The 18,748-nt window shown below is 44.2% G+C and overlaps 1 protein-coding gene across 2 annotated transcripts in view; it reads right to left on the reverse strand.

The window, feature by feature from the left end:
* Positions 1-274: 274 nt before the first annotated feature.
* Usp7 (ubiquitin specific peptidase 7) overlaps positions 275-18,748 on the reverse strand; it is a 55,836-nt gene continuing 37,362 nt past the window's right edge. For both annotated transcript variants that reach the window (XM_041675998.1, XM_041675999.1), the window contains 21 exons: positions 16,365-16,447; positions 14,489-14,598; positions 12,424-12,580; positions 11,568-11,712; positions 11,100-11,230; positions 10,764-10,898; positions 10,228-10,329; positions 9,929-10,034; positions 9,123-9,215; positions 8,971-9,038; positions 8,205-8,305; positions 6,981-7,134; positions 6,355-6,422; positions 5,829-5,937; positions 5,672-5,749; positions 4,897-4,997; positions 3,620-3,719; positions 2,275-2,394; positions 2,081-2,152; positions 1,870-1,960; positions 275-1,537 (listed from right to left, as the gene is read on the reverse strand). In XM_041675998.1, the coding sequence (XP_041531932.1) occupies positions 1,431-1,537; positions 1,870-1,960; positions 2,081-2,152; positions 2,275-2,394; positions 3,620-3,719; positions 4,897-4,997; positions 5,672-5,749; positions 5,829-5,937; positions 6,355-6,422; positions 6,981-7,134; positions 8,205-8,305; positions 8,971-9,038; positions 9,123-9,215; positions 9,929-10,034; positions 10,228-10,329; positions 10,764-10,898; positions 11,100-11,230; positions 11,568-11,712; positions 12,424-12,580; positions 14,489-14,598; positions 16,365-16,447 (2,231 nt within the window). In that variant the 3' untranslated portion in view covers positions 275-1,430. The remainder of the gene's footprint in view (positions 1,538-1,869; positions 1,961-2,080; positions 2,153-2,274; positions 2,395-3,619; positions 3,720-4,896; positions 4,998-5,671; positions 5,750-5,828; positions 5,938-6,354; positions 6,423-6,980; positions 7,135-8,204; positions 8,306-8,970; positions 9,039-9,122; positions 9,216-9,928; positions 10,035-10,227; positions 10,330-10,763; positions 10,899-11,099; positions 11,231-11,567; positions 11,713-12,423; positions 12,581-14,488; positions 14,599-16,364; positions 16,448-18,748) is intronic.

The following is an 18,748-nucleotide window of genomic DNA, read 5'->3' on the forward strand; positions in this document are numbered from 1 at the left end:
AAACTGAAGCCAAGGGTGGTGGTTCACACCTTTGAGCCCAGCACTTGGGAGGCAGAGGCAGGTGGATCTCTGAGTTCAAAACCAGTCTGGTCTACATAGCATGTTCTAGGCCTGCAGTGCAAGACAAAAAACTGCCACCCAAAGGAAAAATCCAATATCTGAGAAAAATACATAGTGGTTGAACCCCTGACTCAAGGCAAGGCTCCCAGGCCTGTTTCCAGGGAGAGGATACTCGTCCTCGGCTTCCACAGCACTCACTGGATTATAATTTTTATAGAAAATTTTATTCAACATACAACATTTTCCAGCAAAAAGGCAATATACAGGAGAGTTGGTGTACACTGCTGCTACAGAAACAAACGGAAGGACTGGGGAGGGAGGGAAAAGAAGTGTGGCTTGCTGATTCTATTTGCACTCAAACTAGACACGCAGCTGGCATTAGCTCCAACAAAAGGACAAAGAGGACTCAAATAAAGCTACACACAGAGTGTCCAAGTCGGCCAAGTTCACTTGCACTCACCCAACAGAAAAGACCTCCTCCCAGGGGCAAATTGTACAGGTTTCATTCATTAAATATACAATTTAATTTTCCTTTTTTTTCCTGTTTTTCTTTTATCTTTTTTACAAAGTCAACAGCTTACTAACCACTAGCGAGCATGCGCTCTTGCTAAAAGGCGCTCTCCTTTGCTGCTCATCCACTCCGTCCTCACAGAAACCTAGAGTGATTCTTTCACCTGCTCAGATCATTGTTTGCCAAGAGGCAACAGAGTAAACCTTAATTGTATCTGACAATGTTCTCCATGTATAAAAAGACCCCTAGCTGTCAGGACTGAACTCAGTGTATCCACTTTGCCAATGGCTGACGAAGTGAGATGTTTATTAAAAACACCCCAGGCAGCTGAGGAGAGGAACCCCGGAGAGGGCCAGCAGCACACACACAGTGAAGCAGAGTGCTTTGCGCAGGGTGGTTTCTCTGGTTTGCCTTTACAGATGTGCACAGGTCACTCAAAGTCTAACTGAAGGAAGAGTCGGACGAGCCTACACATCGGCCTGACTAGCTCTAACTGCAGAGCTGTGTAGGACCCGGGCAGGGGGCCAGGCTGTCTGCACCAACCGGACGCCTCTGCCAGGGACTCGCATCCTAGGAATCTCTTCTCCCGTGATGCTGATGGTTGCCTTGCATTGTGGTTACCATAAAATAACTCTCATTGGCATCCAAGCTTTATAAAAACACCTTCATTTTGCTCAAAAAGGGCAGTCAATAGATACAGAGAAGCCAAACTGAACAGCCTCAACAAAATAAAATTAACATCAGCAGCAAATCCTCTTGCTGGAGACTTGGGCTAGAATGCACGTGTACCAAAGGTCTACGGCTGTTAAAAAGGGCACACACCCACGAGCTGTCCCTCGCCTTGGGCACGGGAAGGAAGTCAGTTGTGGATTTTAATTGCCTTTTCAAGATAAGTGTAGCGACTCCTCTTTGGGGCTTTGTTGAAGTGGTCGAGCCCTAGCCAAGGCCGAGGATGAGACATATTACCTGCAGGGACAGAGAACAAACCATTAAGACCCTTGGCAACCACCAGATCCAGTCTTCACCTCAGATGGCTACTCATTCAGCTGGAGTCAGGGGCTGCTCACAACACAAGCTGATGCAAATCAAATGCTAAAACACAGCCCCAGGGGGAACTTGAAGCAGAATCACCCACACCTCAGCCCATTAATGCACAGCAAAAGCTCTCATCCTTGGAAATGCAGAGGCCTGAGCTGTGGGAAACTCACTCAATGCCAAGGGTGCTGCTGACTCTCAATGGCTGCACATGGTTCCAAGACCTACAGGCCAAATGAAGGCCTCTGTTGAGAGCCTCTTACCAGGTTGTGGCTCAAAGTCCTTCAAATTCACTTCATATTCATCTTCATTGATGTACTGGTGCCGGCCCATCATGACAATTGCAAATTTAAACTGGAAAACAAAAAATAAACTTCTCCATTATCCCTGCTGTTTTGCCCAAGAGGCTCAGCAGCCTCACTCAGCTTCAAGTGCTAGCCACTAAAGCCTAGCCAGGTTCCAAAGAGCACACACCTTCTCAAACTCCTTTTCCTGGATATCCAGCAGGCTCTGAATTCGCTTCATCACTTCTCTGAAATGCTCGCCCTGGAAGACAAACAGGTATGCTCAGGCAGAACATGCTATCCCAGTGTACTGCCATGTTGCCTGCCCCATCAGCTGAGATCAACAAGTACTTCAAAGGCCCAGAGTTCAGACAGGAGTCTTACCTGGTGTATCCTCAGCAAAAATGGAATTCCAAAAGTCCCAAACACCTCTTTGTGGAAATGCGCCACTGTGATTAGCATCTCATTCTCCTTATCTATGTCTACCTGGTCCAAAGGTATTTCCTGGAGACACATTTTAAACACAAAGACTTCCTCTAAGTGTGGTTATTATTTAAACTCTAACCTGACTCGACGGGTAAACTCGCATTTAGATGCAGATGAACCCAGACCTCAGGTGGTGTTAACAGGTGAGTGGATGTGGGGGGGGGGGGGGCAGAGTGAAAGGGGCTCCTGTTAGAGAATGTACTGGCAAACAAGGCCACTGTGAGCACTGCAAACTGTTCTTCTATTTAAGCTCATAAGCCTCGGGCAGTTTGTAATGTATGCTGCTGGCAGACATTTCTACCAAAAGGCCACACTCACAGCTAACTCAGTCAAGACAGTTCAGGTTTCTTGGAAGAAACCAAAACATTTATAACCAGTTACTGTAGAAATAAATAGCAGTAGCTCTATTTCCATTACTGACCCAGGGTTTCTGCCTGGGCGTGCTTTGCACCCACATATCAAATTACACATTATCAGTTGATTTGTGTGTGCATGCACACATGCCTGCCACGATAGGCACGTCGGGCTCAAAGGACAACCCACAGGAGCCAGTTGTCTTCATCTACCATGTGAGTCTAGGAGATCAAATTTGGGCTACCAAGCTGGGGTGAGGGGTGCGCCTTCACCAGCTGAGTCATTCTGTCTGCGCCCAAACTAATTTTTTTACTTGTATGTTTGGCCTAACTATGTAGCTCTGATTGGCCCAGAACTTGGAATATATATAAGTCTGGCCTGTCTTTGCCTCCTGAGTACTGGAATCAAAGCTCCGAGCCAACAGTGGAGCTGGAGAGATGACTTAGTAGTTAAGGGCACTGATAGCTCTTCCAAAGGAGCTGGGTTTCATTACCAGAACCCACAGTGGTTCACAACCGCCTGTAATTCCAGCTCCAGCAGATTTAACACCACCTTTTCTGGACTCTGCATTCATGAGGTACAGATATGTACATGCAGGCAATAATACCAAAGGAAAAAAGTGTGTTTCACCATACCTGGCCCAAACTTATAAAGACTTCCCTCACAAGGGCACAAAAGCAGACAGCAGTACTTTGGGATGAACAGCTCTGGATAGAGGATGCTTACAAGGCAACTGTGTTCAACACCATCAAGTACACACTGAATAGTGGCTGCATTATCTTATGCTGTGTGTATTTTTTTCATAGTGCAGCATTTTAAAAGCTGGGAATGAAACTCTATACAGCCCACCACAGTGGCACTGGTTCTGAGGCCAGCAGGCAACAGCTACCTCTATTCGAAACGTCCGACTCGTCGCAGGGGACAGACACTCTAATAGCTCATCTTCCTGATGCACACCAATAATTTTGTAGCTCACAATTTCTAGCAGCCTGAAAGAAAAACGGGGCAATGACATATTGGCACTCACGGAAAGACACAAGAAAGGGGCATGATGACATGTATGTATGCTCAGGAGAAGGAACTCTGAGTATGACCATATGCTTGGCTTAATTATGCTTTGTGTATTGTACTTTTATTAATTTTTTATAGGAAGACTAGTCATTGAGTATAATACAAGAGGCCAGCAGGCTGAGCAGAGTACAAAGATAGGTTTCCTATCGGATCTTGGTCGTAAAGGAGGAAGAGCATGGCGATGTAGTGTGCTATAGAGCACTGGATCAGATTTATTCATGCCCGAGTTCTTATAAATGGAATAATATGAGAATTACAGATGCCTCTGAGCAGTTGTGGCACCGTACTTGGGTTTCTTTAGTGATTTATTTTTTAAAGCCATGTGATGAGTGAAGGGGCCATCATTTAAGATCTGATCTACAGTTTGTTTGGGGGAGGGGGGGGGGTGACAAGAGGACCATCCTGGAAGCATGCAGAAGCTTTTGCTAATACTTTCTGATTTAGCCAGGCTCTGCCAGGAGTGAGGGCGCACACTGGTCTAATTCTAGGACTGACAACAAAGGCTACACAGAGAAACCCTGTCTTGAAAACAACAAGTGAAATGTTTTGTGATTTAATGTAATTGGTTCAATAAAGACTTTGGAGAGTAAAATAAAGAAGGGAGGGAGGGAGGGAGGGAAAAATAAGAAAGAGGGAAGAAAAATAAATGAGAAGAAAGAAAGAAAAAAAGAAAGAAAGAAAGACTAAAGATAGCATTTTAGGAAACCAAACAGCCCCAAAGGCATCCATAAGGCAAAAAAACAAAAACAAAAACAAACAAACAAAAAACCAAAAACCCAGACTCATGCTCAGACTCAGAAGAGCAGAATTTGGGACCTCACTTTATATCTGCACAGAGGCTAAACCAGAAACTTCTTACCCACTGAAGATGTATGAACACCACCCCCCCCCACACACACACACACTCCCCAAGCACCTTGGAACACACTGTTCCTTTGCTACTGGCATCACAGACATTTACTACAGTTGACAGCAGAAGGGGAGAGAGGCTTGGCCTCTCCAAAACAGCAACCGCAGAAGAAAGGCTATTCGATTTCCATTCAGTTTCGGAAGAGGCTGGCTGCCCCAACCTCCTGCAGCTCCAGAGATACTTGCCTAAGTCTCCCTGATGCTTTATCACCAAGCTCCACGGCCTTTTTACATTCTTCTAACAGGTCCCGGACACAGCCATGCTTGTCTGGGTATAGTGTTATTTCCTAGGTGATGACAGAGTGTTACAAGTGCTTTAAAGGAAACAGATTTCTGCTACAACAAACCCAAGAACTCCCTAGTTCAAGCTGGGAAGAGAGGTGAGCTATCAAAGTCCCTCTCTAGCAGCCCCAATTATGGACTCATTCATGGTAGTAGGACCACCTCCTCCAAACTGGGAAGGACTGTAGATCAGAACAGTATCTGAGAAAGCATCCCTGGGTCACCCTAAGAGCATTCCTGTTCTCAGCACAAGAATACAGAGAGCTGGTCCTCAGGAAAGGTACCAGTAACTCAGGGGTTAGAGCCTCACCAACAATACAGAAAACACAGTATTTAGGTCTCAAGTCTCTGAATTATGGTGGAGTTGGGAGGTAAAATGGCCTGGTAACCAAGCAAGTATGCTCTTCTTTGATGGATATAGCATAGGGGCACAGCCTGGTTGTGAACACATCCTGATGAGCTAAGCTAGGCCAAGGCTGCAGCAGCGTGTGGTGGCCTGGCTCTAGGCCAGGGGGCCACTCCAAGCTCTCATTTCAGCTCTGCTAGCTCAGCCATGCTCTATCACGTCCAGCCTTTAAAGGCCTCACTCCATGCCTGCACTGAAGGAGAGAGTGCTCTCATGCGCATCAGTGCTAAAGCTCCAAAAAGTACCACAGTGACAATCAGAAGAAACACTCACCTCTTCCCTAAACTGGCTGTTTAACCATATACACTTAAAACTTCTCCTGTTCTCAAAGTCTGTGATTTTCATCTTCAGCTATTGGGAAAAAGAGACGCTTGTTTAGAGAACTCAAAGCTTCCCTTTATCACCTAGTCACACTGACTTGGATTCATACCTGCTGATAATAAAGTTTCTTAGGTTGTCTTGGCTTGAAGAATTGTAGAAGATCTCTTAGAGTACCTTCATAATTATGTCTAAGAGGGTTACCAGGGCCATCTCTGTAACTACAAGAAAACAGCACACAAGAAAACAATAAGCAAATTGTTTACTGGTCTACGATACACACCAAGTGAGAATAAACAAAAACAGCTGGTTGTGTACTGTCTGAAACCTTGCTTGCACCTACCTAGCCCACTTTTGTTGCCCAGACCTGAATCTCTCAGCTTGCGTGGGGATAGCATACAACTGCACAGGACCCAAAGAAGCAGGGCGGGCCAAACATTATCAAATACAACAGTAGAGGAGGTAAACCTTTATCACCTCAAAGTCATGTGGCATGTATTTCACATGTATTTCAAACTAAGAAAGAAATAGATGCAGGTGACCCCCACTATATAGTCAAGTGTTCCCATGATGCCTTGAGGAACTCAGACAGCACACAAGGAAGAATATCAGTGAGCAGCAGAGTGAGCCTCACTTACCCTTGAGACTTGAAAAACTGCAGCAGCATGGGATCTGTGTTGAGCCTCTGTGCAACTGTCTTTGCAACCTAGGAGGTAGAGAAGGACCAGAAAGAGGTTGGCACTCTGGGGAAAGGTTGGACATGTGTTTATTAAATTTGGGGCTAATTATTTACATTTCCACAGAATGTGATCTACATGGTTAGCCTGAATTAAATAAAATTCCCCAGAAATTTATTTTACTATTGCCCATAACAAAACAGCATTCCTAATGGTGTCCTCATGGAAGTAACCTACTTGTCTTTCCTGCTTAACTAACTGTATATAGTTATACAGTACAATGCCGACTGCTAAAAAGTAAATATAATGAGATAGGTTATATCAAAATTAGTATTTATCTCTTTAGATATATTAATCTTTAATATATCTTCTAACTCAACCAATTTTAACTTTTCAGCACTTTGAGGCTTTATGCTGTGTGGCCCAGGCTAGTATTAAATCTGCTGTGGAGCCCAGGGAAGCGGGGAACTTGAAACCTCTGTCTGAGCCAAGTCCATACCAAGCAAGGCACTGTCTTCCTTCTTATTGAGAGCATCATACAGTTTCTTTCACAAATATATAGTGTGTCTTCTAGGAATGTTCAATACCTGAAAATAATTCATCCTATTTGATAACGTAACCACAAACCCAGGGTCATTGGGGATTGTTTTATCACAGAAGATGACATCGACACGGTGGTAGAGATCTCTGAAATATTCTTTTGCAGTGGGTAATTCACTGTTATCGTTTTCAGGGTCATCCCTGGGGAGAAAAAAATGTTTGGACTGAATCGGGGGTAGCAAAAGGTAGCGACCGTCATCCAGACACCAGCGACACAGATGGAAAGCAGTATGATGGAAGACAGATGCTCTCACTGAAAGCTGGAACACGGCACAACAAAAACAAGCCTGTGTTTGGAGAAGTGGCTCAGCCATTAAAAGCACTTCCAGAGGACCTGGGCTCCACCCACAACACCCATATGTGGTTTATAACAATCTGTAATTCCAGTCCCACGGGATCTTAATCCCCACTACTGGCTTCCACTGGCAGCAGACATACATTCACACACACACACAAAAATCCAGAAAGGCATGTACTTATGGAGCTCTATAGTAGGCACTCAGTCCTGGCTGCTTCCCCAGTGACTGCATGACCAAACCCGCCCTACAAATGGGCTCCTTTGCAGCTCACTGTGTTCAGCCTGGGCTCTGGCTAGCAGTCCACACCTGCAGCTCTTGTCCATTATCAGGTTGCTGGACATTAGAGCCCCAGGCAAACACCTGCAGGTATGGATGTAGGCAGTGAAGTAAACTGCCAGAGGGAGAATCTGATAAGGCCAACCTCAAGTATTCCACTTTTGCGGGGGGGGGGGGGGGGGGGGGGGGGGGGGGGGCGCACACCTTTAATCCCAGCACTGGGGGGGAGGGGGGCGCAGAGGCAGGCGGATCTCTGGGAGTTCGAGGCCAGCCTGGTCTACAGAGCTAGTTCCGGGACAGGCACCAAAGCTACAGAGAAACCCTGTGGGGGGGAGACATTCCACTTTGGTCCCTACAGACATCTGTAGGACATCAGAGAACTTAGGTTTGGGAGACAGGCTCTCACAGAGCCCTGGATAATCTCAAACTTGCTATGCAGCTCCTAGAGCCTCCTGCCTCTACTTCTCACGTTCTAGGATTACAGTGCTCACCACCGTATCACCAAGAGAACTTTAAATAAGGCTAATTTTCACTGCCCCTAATATCAAAACCTCAACGGCAGCTCAGAGCACAGTACACAAGGTTACAAAACTTGATATGCATACAAAAGAGATGGAAAATATCAAAGATACATACTTCTGAAACACTATAATGTCACCATCCATCAGCTCATCAAGGGCTTTATCAAGAGATACATCGTAGTCCTGAATTCTCTCTGTTAAGTTCGGCTTAACTTCCTACAGGAAGAGACAGCAAATGGTTACATTTAAGAATGTTATGAGCAAATTTTTTGGTTATTTATGCTTTCTCTGTATTCAAATCTATTCGTCTATATGTTATGTGTTTTAATTTGAGACAGGGTCTCCTTATTTCTTTAGGTTGGCCCTGGATTCTGTGCCCATGCAACCCTCCAAACAGCCAGACTCCAAGCTCCTGACCACACATTCTTATTAAAATACAACTGGGAAAAATAGACCTAAAAGTATCTAATGAGCACCAATCCTAATCAGGTAAAAGCGACCTATTCTTAAATGTGCAACAGGCATGGTGGGATATACTTGTAATAACAGCACTTTGGGGAAGTAGAGGCAGTAAGATTAGGAGGCCAAAGAAGTTATATATTAACAAGTCTGAATCCAGCCTGGCTTACATGAGACCCTGCCTCAATAAACCACAAAAACAAAAACTAATTTCCAACTAATGAGCAAGTTCTAGGACAGTCAGGGCTGCAGAGAAACCCTGTCTCGACCTCCTCCCACCCCACCCCCACACACAGAGCACAGGACCTAAATAAACTACAGACTAAGTAATAATAAATTTTCAAGGCAAGCAGAACAACCTCACCCCAGGCAGAAACAATACAGTGATTGTAGAGAAATGAAGGGGGAAAAGAAGGGCAAACCTCATAGAGGATAAGGCTAGTATCCTGGATAAATCCTGCTCTGTCACACATAACTGGGAGTAAGTCACCTAGGGTGGAAAAAAATCTGTTATATATACAGCTGTAAAGCAACTAGCAAACCCTAGTCAGAAAGAAGTGCAGGCAGGACTTACGTATTTTACAGGATATGGGTGTGTAGATATGTCCACAGTAATTCAAGCTCCGTGTTTTAGGATCATACATCTTCAAAAATAACATTACATCATCTACAAGTTGATGGAGAGGCTGTTAGGATCTTAACCCTTAGTATGTCTGAGAATGCTAACAAGTAACCTTAGGGTAAGAGACTACCCAATGACAATGAGAAGTCCCCTAGAAGTAACAATGACAGGAGGCTTCAGGAGGCTGATCCAGTGATAACAAAGGTGTGTCCCACAAATCACATCTGGGTAAACCACTACAGGAGACAGTGAAGAGGATACCCAATGCAGTAAACTGAGACCCAGTGCTGACTAGCTGGACCAGTATTCCTGGGGGGTGGGGAGAGCCGCTATATCTAGCAGCTGAGTGTCCCTAGTGTGCGAGGCAGCCACATTATTTAGTGGCACAGTCCTGACTAATTACTTAGAACTCCTTCACACAGGCTGTGTGGTCCTAAGGGGTAGGCATTTGATAAGTGACCCAACACATGCCTGCAACCCTACCCTACCCTCAGACTAGAGTGAGGAGCACAAGCCAGCAGCCAGGACACCACAGCATCACTGCCGTCTGCCCCCTCTCACAGGAGGATCAAGTTGAGCCAGTCTCCTGCGGCTTCCCTAGGAGCCCTCAACACAGAAGGGACTGAATGAGTTAACGTGGAAGAAGCACCAGGAGATTTTTCTTCAAGGGAACAAGGCTCAGACCTCTGCTGAGATCAATTGAGGACTCCAAGCCTAGCAACTGCTCTAAGAGTAGCAGGCACCTCATGGGCACTTACGATCTTTATCAAACTTGGGCAATGTTGCTCCACTAGCAGCCAGCTCAGGATCAACTGTTTCCAGGAATATTGTCCAAGGGTTTTCATTATCACTCAGTTCAATCATCTATTTCCAAAAGAGACGGTGATTTTAGAAGGTGGCAATGCCTAGGTGACAGGGCGACAACTACACTTGAGCAGTGCAGAACATGTCCAGCTCTACTGAATGCAACCCACAGGGACACATGGCTGTTAACTGCAGGACAAGAGCCTCCCGCAGAGTTCCACGAGATACCCGAGGATCTACCAACAATATTTACTGTTTTATTGCCGTCAGCTTCATTATCTAACATTGCTGGTCGCTTTGTTCCATTACTCCTTGCTTGCATAGGCCATAATCGAATCTGATCTTGTGGAAACCCCTGAAAAAAAATTCAAAAGTTTATTAAAAATAAGCATACATTTCCATCTTTATCAATTTAATGCTTTTGTGCGTAAAGGGTAAGGGTGTTTGACCCAAACTTAAACTTTTGACCCATGGCTTGGACAATTTGTGCCTCTGACCTCACCAGGACCACACGAGGGTTCAGCTCAGGAGCCTATTTTACCAACCCCGGGGTGGTGGTAGTGGAAGAACAGTCTCTACAACCCCCTTCTCTGAGATGTTACAAGGCTAGCTTTGGGGACTGAGAGAAGCAGATTCTGAGATTCAGCCTCTGTGGGCCAGGTCAGAGGAGCTCAGCTCAACATCGCCTTCGTTTTCATGCAGGGCCTAGACACACTGAGCACCCAAGGGAGCAAGCAGTCTCTCATGGTATATCAGTAGCCTGGATGTGAGCAGAGGAACTATACCCACCATGGTCTGTGAGAGGCTCTGAACAAACTCTGCGAGGGAGGAGTTCTTCAAAACCTTGAACACGGTGTACTTTACTTTCTCCTCATCGTACATGTCATTTCCTTGGTGGCCACAAAACTGGTCCTCTGCGACTATCTGAAGGCACACAGAGCCAAGCTTACAACCTGTGAGACATTACCCTGAGCACACTCAAATCTCCAAAGGCCTCATCAACCACTTGCCTCACTGCCCACAGTGAGCCCTGCAGATAGACCATATGCACAGAATGCTCAGCAGGGACAGCAGAGACCTGCGGCATGCAGTGCCCACACAGCAGTCTCCAAGCCTGAGGCTGACCTGCACTTGCATGTAGAGATGGGCTTCCTGCCGTTCCTTCCGCTTCTGGGCCTCGATCCTTTTCTCTTCTTGCAACCGTTCCACCAACTGCTGAGGGATATCATGGTCGGTGACAGCTTGTAACACTTCACCTGCAGGACAAACAATCCTTCACCTGGCTGATTCTGTTTTCCCGCCTTATAAGAATCTCATGTCTTCATTAATAAAATAATCTAGGAATGTGGAAGGTCTTGGGACCATGTCCACTTTGATGCCACAATCTCAAAGTAGTTTGCTTTTGCGGATAGAATGATGGAGATAGAAAGAATAAGGGGGAGGGGTGTTTGGCCAGACAACGTGGCTAGGTGCACTGCACTTTATAGTACTGTATTGTACAAATAGGACACCGAGGCAGTGAGTGAGGGGTTCTTCATAGAACTATACAAGTTTGCCATAGTACAAGGATTAACACAAGCCACTGGTACTCACTTAGCTTTGATTCCCTGATGTACACTAACATATAGGCATTTGTGCAGTGTCGAACAGATAGGTCATCATCGTGACCCCCATAATTGTGCTCAATAGCTTCTTCTTTAGTACACCTGGATACGACGTCATCATCAAATTTACACCACTAGAAGGAAAAGCAGAAAGATTTAAGAGTAGAAACACACACTTTCCTACAACACCCAGAATGCTTCTGTCTTTCTTGTTCAGAATTTGAAAGAGGCACTATGTGCTCACTGGTACTGTTTTGATAACTATTCAAATAGCCTGTTTCTGACTCTGGACCAATCGTTAGCACAGTGCTAATCCTTTGAAGAATTAAAGGCACAGAGTACAATTAAATGATACATTTTAATAAATTAACTCCATAATGATGTAATAGGCTTCTGATTTAAAATTACTTAATCAACTCCATAATGACGTAATAGGCTTCTGATTTAAAATTACTTAATCTCCAATTCGTCACTTTAAATGCTGAAGTACCTTTAAAAAAAAAAAAAACTATTCTGAAAACCTTTGCCAAATGGCATCACACCAGGGATCCTGGAGGAAGTGTAAACAGGCCTGACTCAATGAAGCCTCCTAACCAGCCAACGAGAACCGCTGTTTTCAGTATTTGCCAGTTCCATGAGACAAAGCTCTGTGAGCTACAATTCTTAACACAGAATATACCATTCACCTTTGCATTGTTGAAAATTACACAAGAAAACAGAACTTCAGTCAAAAAAAAAAAAAAGCATACAAACATTCGAAGGCTGGGAAGGAATCCAGTAATTTCATGAAGCATGAATAGAAGAGGCATGTTTTTTGAACATCAACATCCAAGGCTAACACTTACTTTGCCATCCCCTTTGGGGTTTAGGTAAACCACGTAATGTCCACCATGATTATCTCCGCTGTGAACCAGGACTGCATGGAGAATATAATTTGCAGGGTCCTTAGGGTCTGTTTTTTGCAAAAATTCATCAAGTGGTAATTGTTCTGGAAACTCAAACCTATTCAAAAATATTTTAAAAAGAAGCTATTGATTTATATGCAAAGCATGAGATCCACTAGAACTTTATTGTAAATTCTTACAATTAACTGTCCATCTTTAATCATGAATTACAATGATTCTGAAGGATCTTGAAGTTAACTTCTGAAAGAGCTCTTACTAGATAAATTATTTGTCACTTTAAAGTTGAGGGAAAATTCTCAGAGAAAATCTGGGTAACTAACAGGCTCATGTTCAAAAGCTTCACCCAACTGTCTTATAGCAAACTGACACTGAAGTCAGTTCTAGGGTGTATGTAAGCCTAGGGTAACCAGAGAACAAGCTGGCCAAATGTGTGTAAAAAGAACCTTACCCTTCTATTATATGAACATACTGTATTTGACACAGCTCTAAATTATTTATTGGCTTCCTAATTTGTGATTTGCTAAATCTTACTGATGATAAATTAACCTGTACTCAAGTCTGGAATGGCAATTCAGTTGGTAGTGCCTGCCTAGCATGCATAAGGCATTGGGTTCTATCACCAGCATGGTATAGATAACGTATGTTGGCTGAGCTCACGGGGGTGAAGGCAAGATGATCAAAAGTTTATAGTATTGGTGAGTTGATGGCCAGCCTGAATTTTAAATGTCTCAAAATTAAATACAGCCTTCAGAGACAGGAAGGAAAGCAATGCAAGGTGGAACAGAGCCCCAAAGAGTGTGTGTCTAGTGGCCAAAGGCTGTTTGGATCCAGGCCCACTACCTTGGGACTATGGCCCTTTCTGCTAAAATGTGTGATCTGGAAATTCAAGAAAAATCTCACACTTTAAAACAATGGCAAGAATTCCATTAAAAAACAAAAATGAAGCCGGGCGGTGGTGGCGCACACCTTTAATCCCAGCACTCGGGAGGCAGAGGCAGGTGGATCTCTGGGAGTTCGAGACCAGCCTCGTCTACAAGAGCTAGTTCCAGGACAGGCTCCAAAACCACAGAGAAACCCTGTCTCGAAAAACAAAAAACAAAACAAAAAAATGAGGTGCTGGAACACAGGCAGGTAAGCACATAGTGAGTTTGCGGAAATAATTCAGCTACACTCTCCCCTCAAACATGAATGACCATCACCTGTCCTGTTCTATGTCGATGTTCAAACTAATCAGGATAAAACTGCAGACCAACTCAAATAAAGTATGCAACATCACTTTTACAAAGGTTCGTCGACAAAGGCCAGGCTGACCTCAAACTCACTATGCATCTAAGGATCCTGAATTTCTAATGTTGCTGTCTCCACCTGCCCTATGCTGGATTATAGACATGCAACACCATGCCTGGACGAAACCCGGGGCCTTGTGTATGCTAGGCAAGCACTGTACCAATGGAACCACATTCTGACATCCTTAAATCTGTTGTCTTAAAAATATGGAAAGGAAACTGAATTGGGGTAGACATACGTCATTATCTTTAAATTCAAGCACATTCTGGAAGCTAAAACAAAACCACTAATTTAGCCAGGTGGCACATGGCTTTAATCCCAGCACTTGAGAGGCAGAGGCAAGGCAGACAAATAATAAATGTGAGTTTGAGGGCAGCCTGGTCTACAGAGCCAATTCCAGGACAACCAGGGCTACAGAGAAAACCTGCCTTGAAAATATTGAAACATAAACAAACATACACACACATTCAGTCAAAATCAAAACAAAAAATATAAAAAAAAAATCTACATTTGGTCAAAATCTAAGCATTAGAAAAGCTAAATACAAACTCTGTGACTAATTCAGAAAACCCTGCCCTTTGCTTTCAATGTGGCACAGTGGAGGCTGGGGTCAGGGTAGGATCACTGACAGGACAATCAACTGAAAATGAGCACCCATTAGATGACGCCTCCAAGGCCCCATACATACAGCCAAGTCCTCCCACCCTCCGTTCGTTACCTATCGTTGATTTTGATGTTTTGGTCCGTCTGAGGGTCATACATAAACCTCATCAGTTGCAGGTGTAACACTGGTGGCAAAGTTAGGAATTTCACACCTTTCTCTGCTTCCTGGAAGTTGGGAAGAAATGGTGATTTTAGGCAGAGTCTCACTTTGTAAACTTCAAACTTCCAGTGACCTCCGACCTCTGCCTCCTCAGTTACCACACCAGGCTTTATCCATCTTTTGTGTTTTATGTGTGGGTGTGACAAAGTTTCACTAGGTTGCTCTAGCTGGCCTACAACTCACTATGTAGATCAGGTGGGCATGGATCTCAGAGATTCACATGTCTCTGCCTATCAAATACTGGGACTAACGGTACACCTCACCACATCCAACTTTACCTGTTTCTGGCCAGAGACATAGCTCATAGTCCCACAAACCCACATCAATGAGTCCACAAAATTGCCCTCTGACCTCTAAACATGTCCCCATACACATGCCTACACATACACATCATGCATATACACACATTAAATTATAATAAACAGTCTGAGCACTAAGGGAGCACACTGGGTAACGTCTGGTGGTAAAAGTGAGGATATCTGCATGCTTGTTTAGAGATCCTTAAGATCTTCTGTAATGTGTGGAAGGTTACACCCTAACCTAGATGACCAGCAGGGGTTGTTTTAAAATCCACTGCTACCTACAATATTAGCACCCAAACAATGTGGAAAATACAGAACCAGCGCAAGTCTGCAGCAGGAAGGACTCCAGCCAGACGGCCTTCTTCCCTGAGTGCTGGGGCACAGGTTGGTGCTGACAATGCTCAGCCCTGCTTCTCAGCAGCACACCTCAACTCCACTACCGGTCTTCACTTCCAACCCCTCTCCAGTTCACAGCTAGAAACCTGGAAACCCTATTTGGCAACACTCTTTGTAATATGGAGTGACTAACGAGGGCTCTCTTAAGAAAGACAAAGAAAAGCCCAGGCACCTAGTCCATACCAACCAAAAACGAAGAAAAACAAAATACTGCGTCTCCACCCCTTCCCAATCAAGGGGGCACTCTGCACGATATGCCGCACAACCAGATATTAACTCCTCCTCCAAGTGGCAAAATATCAACCACCATGCTTCTTAAGCACTTCTCAACACAACCCTTACTCTTGTGTGCAGCAAAGCCTCTGACCCTGTGTCTGACACAGCAAAGCAGAGTCGTGGGACCCTGAGTTACAAACTGGCAGGCCTGGTAAGCATTGTGATAGGCTATGATAAAGTCATTGAGCCAGTGAGAGCCCAGCAATAAGCCCGAAAACAAGACCCAAGATTATCGCATGCAGCTGGCCACTCTGACCAGCAAAGCCCATCTCTCACTGCATCATGGACAGGTCACTTGTTCTATGCTCAGAGTCCCTTGGGGCCACACCCTAAGAATTGTACTCCTAAAGTTCAGAGAAGTAAAACAATGGGAGGAGACAAACTAGGCATCCACAAATATAAAAGCTGGGTATGGTGGTGCACGCCTTTTGTTTCAACCAATCCACCAGGGAGGGGAGGCCAGCCTGGTCTACCAAGTGAGTGCAAGGAGAGTCAGGGCTGTACAGAAGAAACTTATCTAGAAAAAATGGGGGTGGGTGCTAAAAGAATTCAAATGAGCAAGAAACTCATTCTGGTAAGATCAGGGTATGCTTTAATGAGGAACAAAAGGAGGAAATGTCAAGCCCCACAACACATTCCTATCACTTTGCTGCTTCTGCCTGTAAAACACTGCACCTCCTCAATCAAATCCTCCCACCTGAGCAGACCACTCAAGACAGAGCCTTTAGGCTACAAATCTCAAAAGCAGAAGAACACAGCAGTCTTGGGGAGGACTGACTGAGCACAGGAGGGGTTACCTGCAGGCCATGTTCCCCAGCGTCGTATTTGTTGTCACCGTCTAGTTGTTCTACGGCCACATAATCCACAAACGATTCAAATACTTTAAAAAGAAATAAAAGATAGGTCAGCTTTCATATCAATAAAGCTCAAATACATAAGAGGGTCAAGCTGAGTGTAAATTAGGGATATTAATGTGTTTAGGGCACCCAGTAGAGCACATGACTGCAGCTATGAACCGCAACTTCACCATCCACTGAATGCAGACACAGGCCACTGCACCTTCACTGATGTTCTTCAGGGCATTAAAATGGCAGCATGAAAGGGAAACTCAAGTCCTTCATTTCAGTCTTGCTGAGATATTTATTATAAAGCTTAAGACAGCATGGGCAAGCAATGGGCATAGAAACGGGATATAAAACTGAAGAGGATGAAGACACCAAGCCAGGAGACTGAGGGCACAATGGATCTGCATGGGTCAGGGTGAGGTCAGCCCTGGTGCTCTGACAAGCACCTGTTCTGGTTGGATTAGACACAACTACAAAAGTGACAAAAATAGAAGAGCAAATATTAATTCAATTATCTCATTAAAATTATTGTGTGCCACTAAACAAATAGTAGCATGAGGAGTAAGTTCAGTCAGGATGAAGTAACACAACTGGACAACAGTAAGGCTCTGGGTCCCACCCTCACCACCACCCCACACTAAACCTAGGTGCAATGCTTAAGAGAATATCCAAGTGTCAATAAGGATCTAAAAAGGAGATGGAAACACAAACAGGAACTGAGCCTACAGTAATTCCACATTGGCACCACGGAAGCAGCACACCTGCAACAACAGCATAGGCTAACTTTCCACGGCTTTAAAATGAAATACATAGAATTACTTTTTATATTGGTTTTGGTTCTGTGAAAAAGCATGGACACTGATCACTGATCTTAAAAACTTTAATAAATAATAACTGAGTTTGAGCCTTGTCATAAATCCAAGGGAAAAAAACAAACAAACAAAAAAAAACAAGAAACAATGGCCTGAACCTGTAGATAAGAAAACTATCTAGAAGAGAATGGTCACTAAAACAGAACTGGGAACCGCTGCTCCTGTGAGACATGATCGTGATGCTGAACAAAAGTCATCAGACTGCACTAGCCTACATAGCTCCATAAACACACATCAAGCGTGGCTCGAGTTGCTGAAAGCTCAGAATGGTTTCCTGAGTAGTGAAGGGGAGTCAGGAACTGGGCAGGCCGTGCTGGGCGGGATGGGAGGTTCTGGACAGCCTGACATAGTGTTCTGAGTTGGACAAAGTAGAAGCAGATATTCACCGAGTATTCCGCATACTTAAGTCACTCCCTCCATCTATCCTTTATTATAAAACAATCACTGAGGTAGAGCAACAATGATTAAAGGTTTATGCCCATCAAAATCCTTCAAAGACCTTGAAAGAACGGTATTCAACTTCATATGGAAAAGCAAAAAAAAAAAACCCAGGATAGCCAAAACAATCCTATACAATAAAAGAACTTCTAGAGGCATCACAATCCCTGACTTCAAATTCAACTACAGAGCTACAGTACTGAAAACAGCCTAGTATTGGCATAGGAACAGACAGGAGGACCAATGGAACCAAATAGAAGACCCGGTTATCAATCCACACCTGATCTTTGATAAAGAAGTTAAAAAAAAAAATCAAATGAAAAAAAAAAGCATATTAAACAAGTGGTGCTGACATAACTGGATATCAACATGTAGAAGAATGAAAACAGACCCATATCTATCACCATGCACAAAACTCAAGTCCAAATGGATCAAAGACCTCAACATAAAGCCAGCCACACTGAACCTTATAGAAGAGAAAGTGGAAAGTACACTTGAATGCATTGGCACAGGGAACCACTTCCTAAATATAACCCCAGCAGCACAGACACTGAGAGAAACAATTAATAAATGGGACCTCCTGAAACTGAAAACCTTCTATAAAATAAAGGACATGGTCAACAAGACAAAACAAGAGCCTACAGAACAGGAAAAGATCTTCACTAATCCCACATCAGACAGAGGTCTGATCTCCAAAATATACAAAGAACTCAAGAAACTGGACACCAAAAGATCACATAATCCAATAAAAAAAATGGAGTAGAGACCTAAACAGAGAACTCTCAACAGAGGAATCTAAAATGGCTGAAAGACACTTAAGGAAATGTTCAACATCCTTAGTCATCAGAGAAATGCAAAACAAAACAACTCTGAGATTCCATATTACACCCGTAAGAATGGCCAAGATCAAAAACACGATGACAACTTATGCTGGAGAGGATGTGGGGAAAAGGGAACACTTCTGCATTGTTGGTGGGAATGTAAGCTGGTACAACCTCTTTGGATGTCAGTGTGGTAATTTCTCAG

Source organism: Microtus oregoni, unplaced genomic scaffold (assembly GCF_018167655.1).
Source record: "Microtus oregoni isolate MIOR12 unplaced genomic scaffold, Mior012 000027F_ref0000203, whole genome shotgun sequence".
Classification (NCBI taxonomy): domain Eukaryota; kingdom Metazoa; phylum Chordata; class Mammalia; order Rodentia; family Cricetidae; genus Microtus; species Microtus oregoni.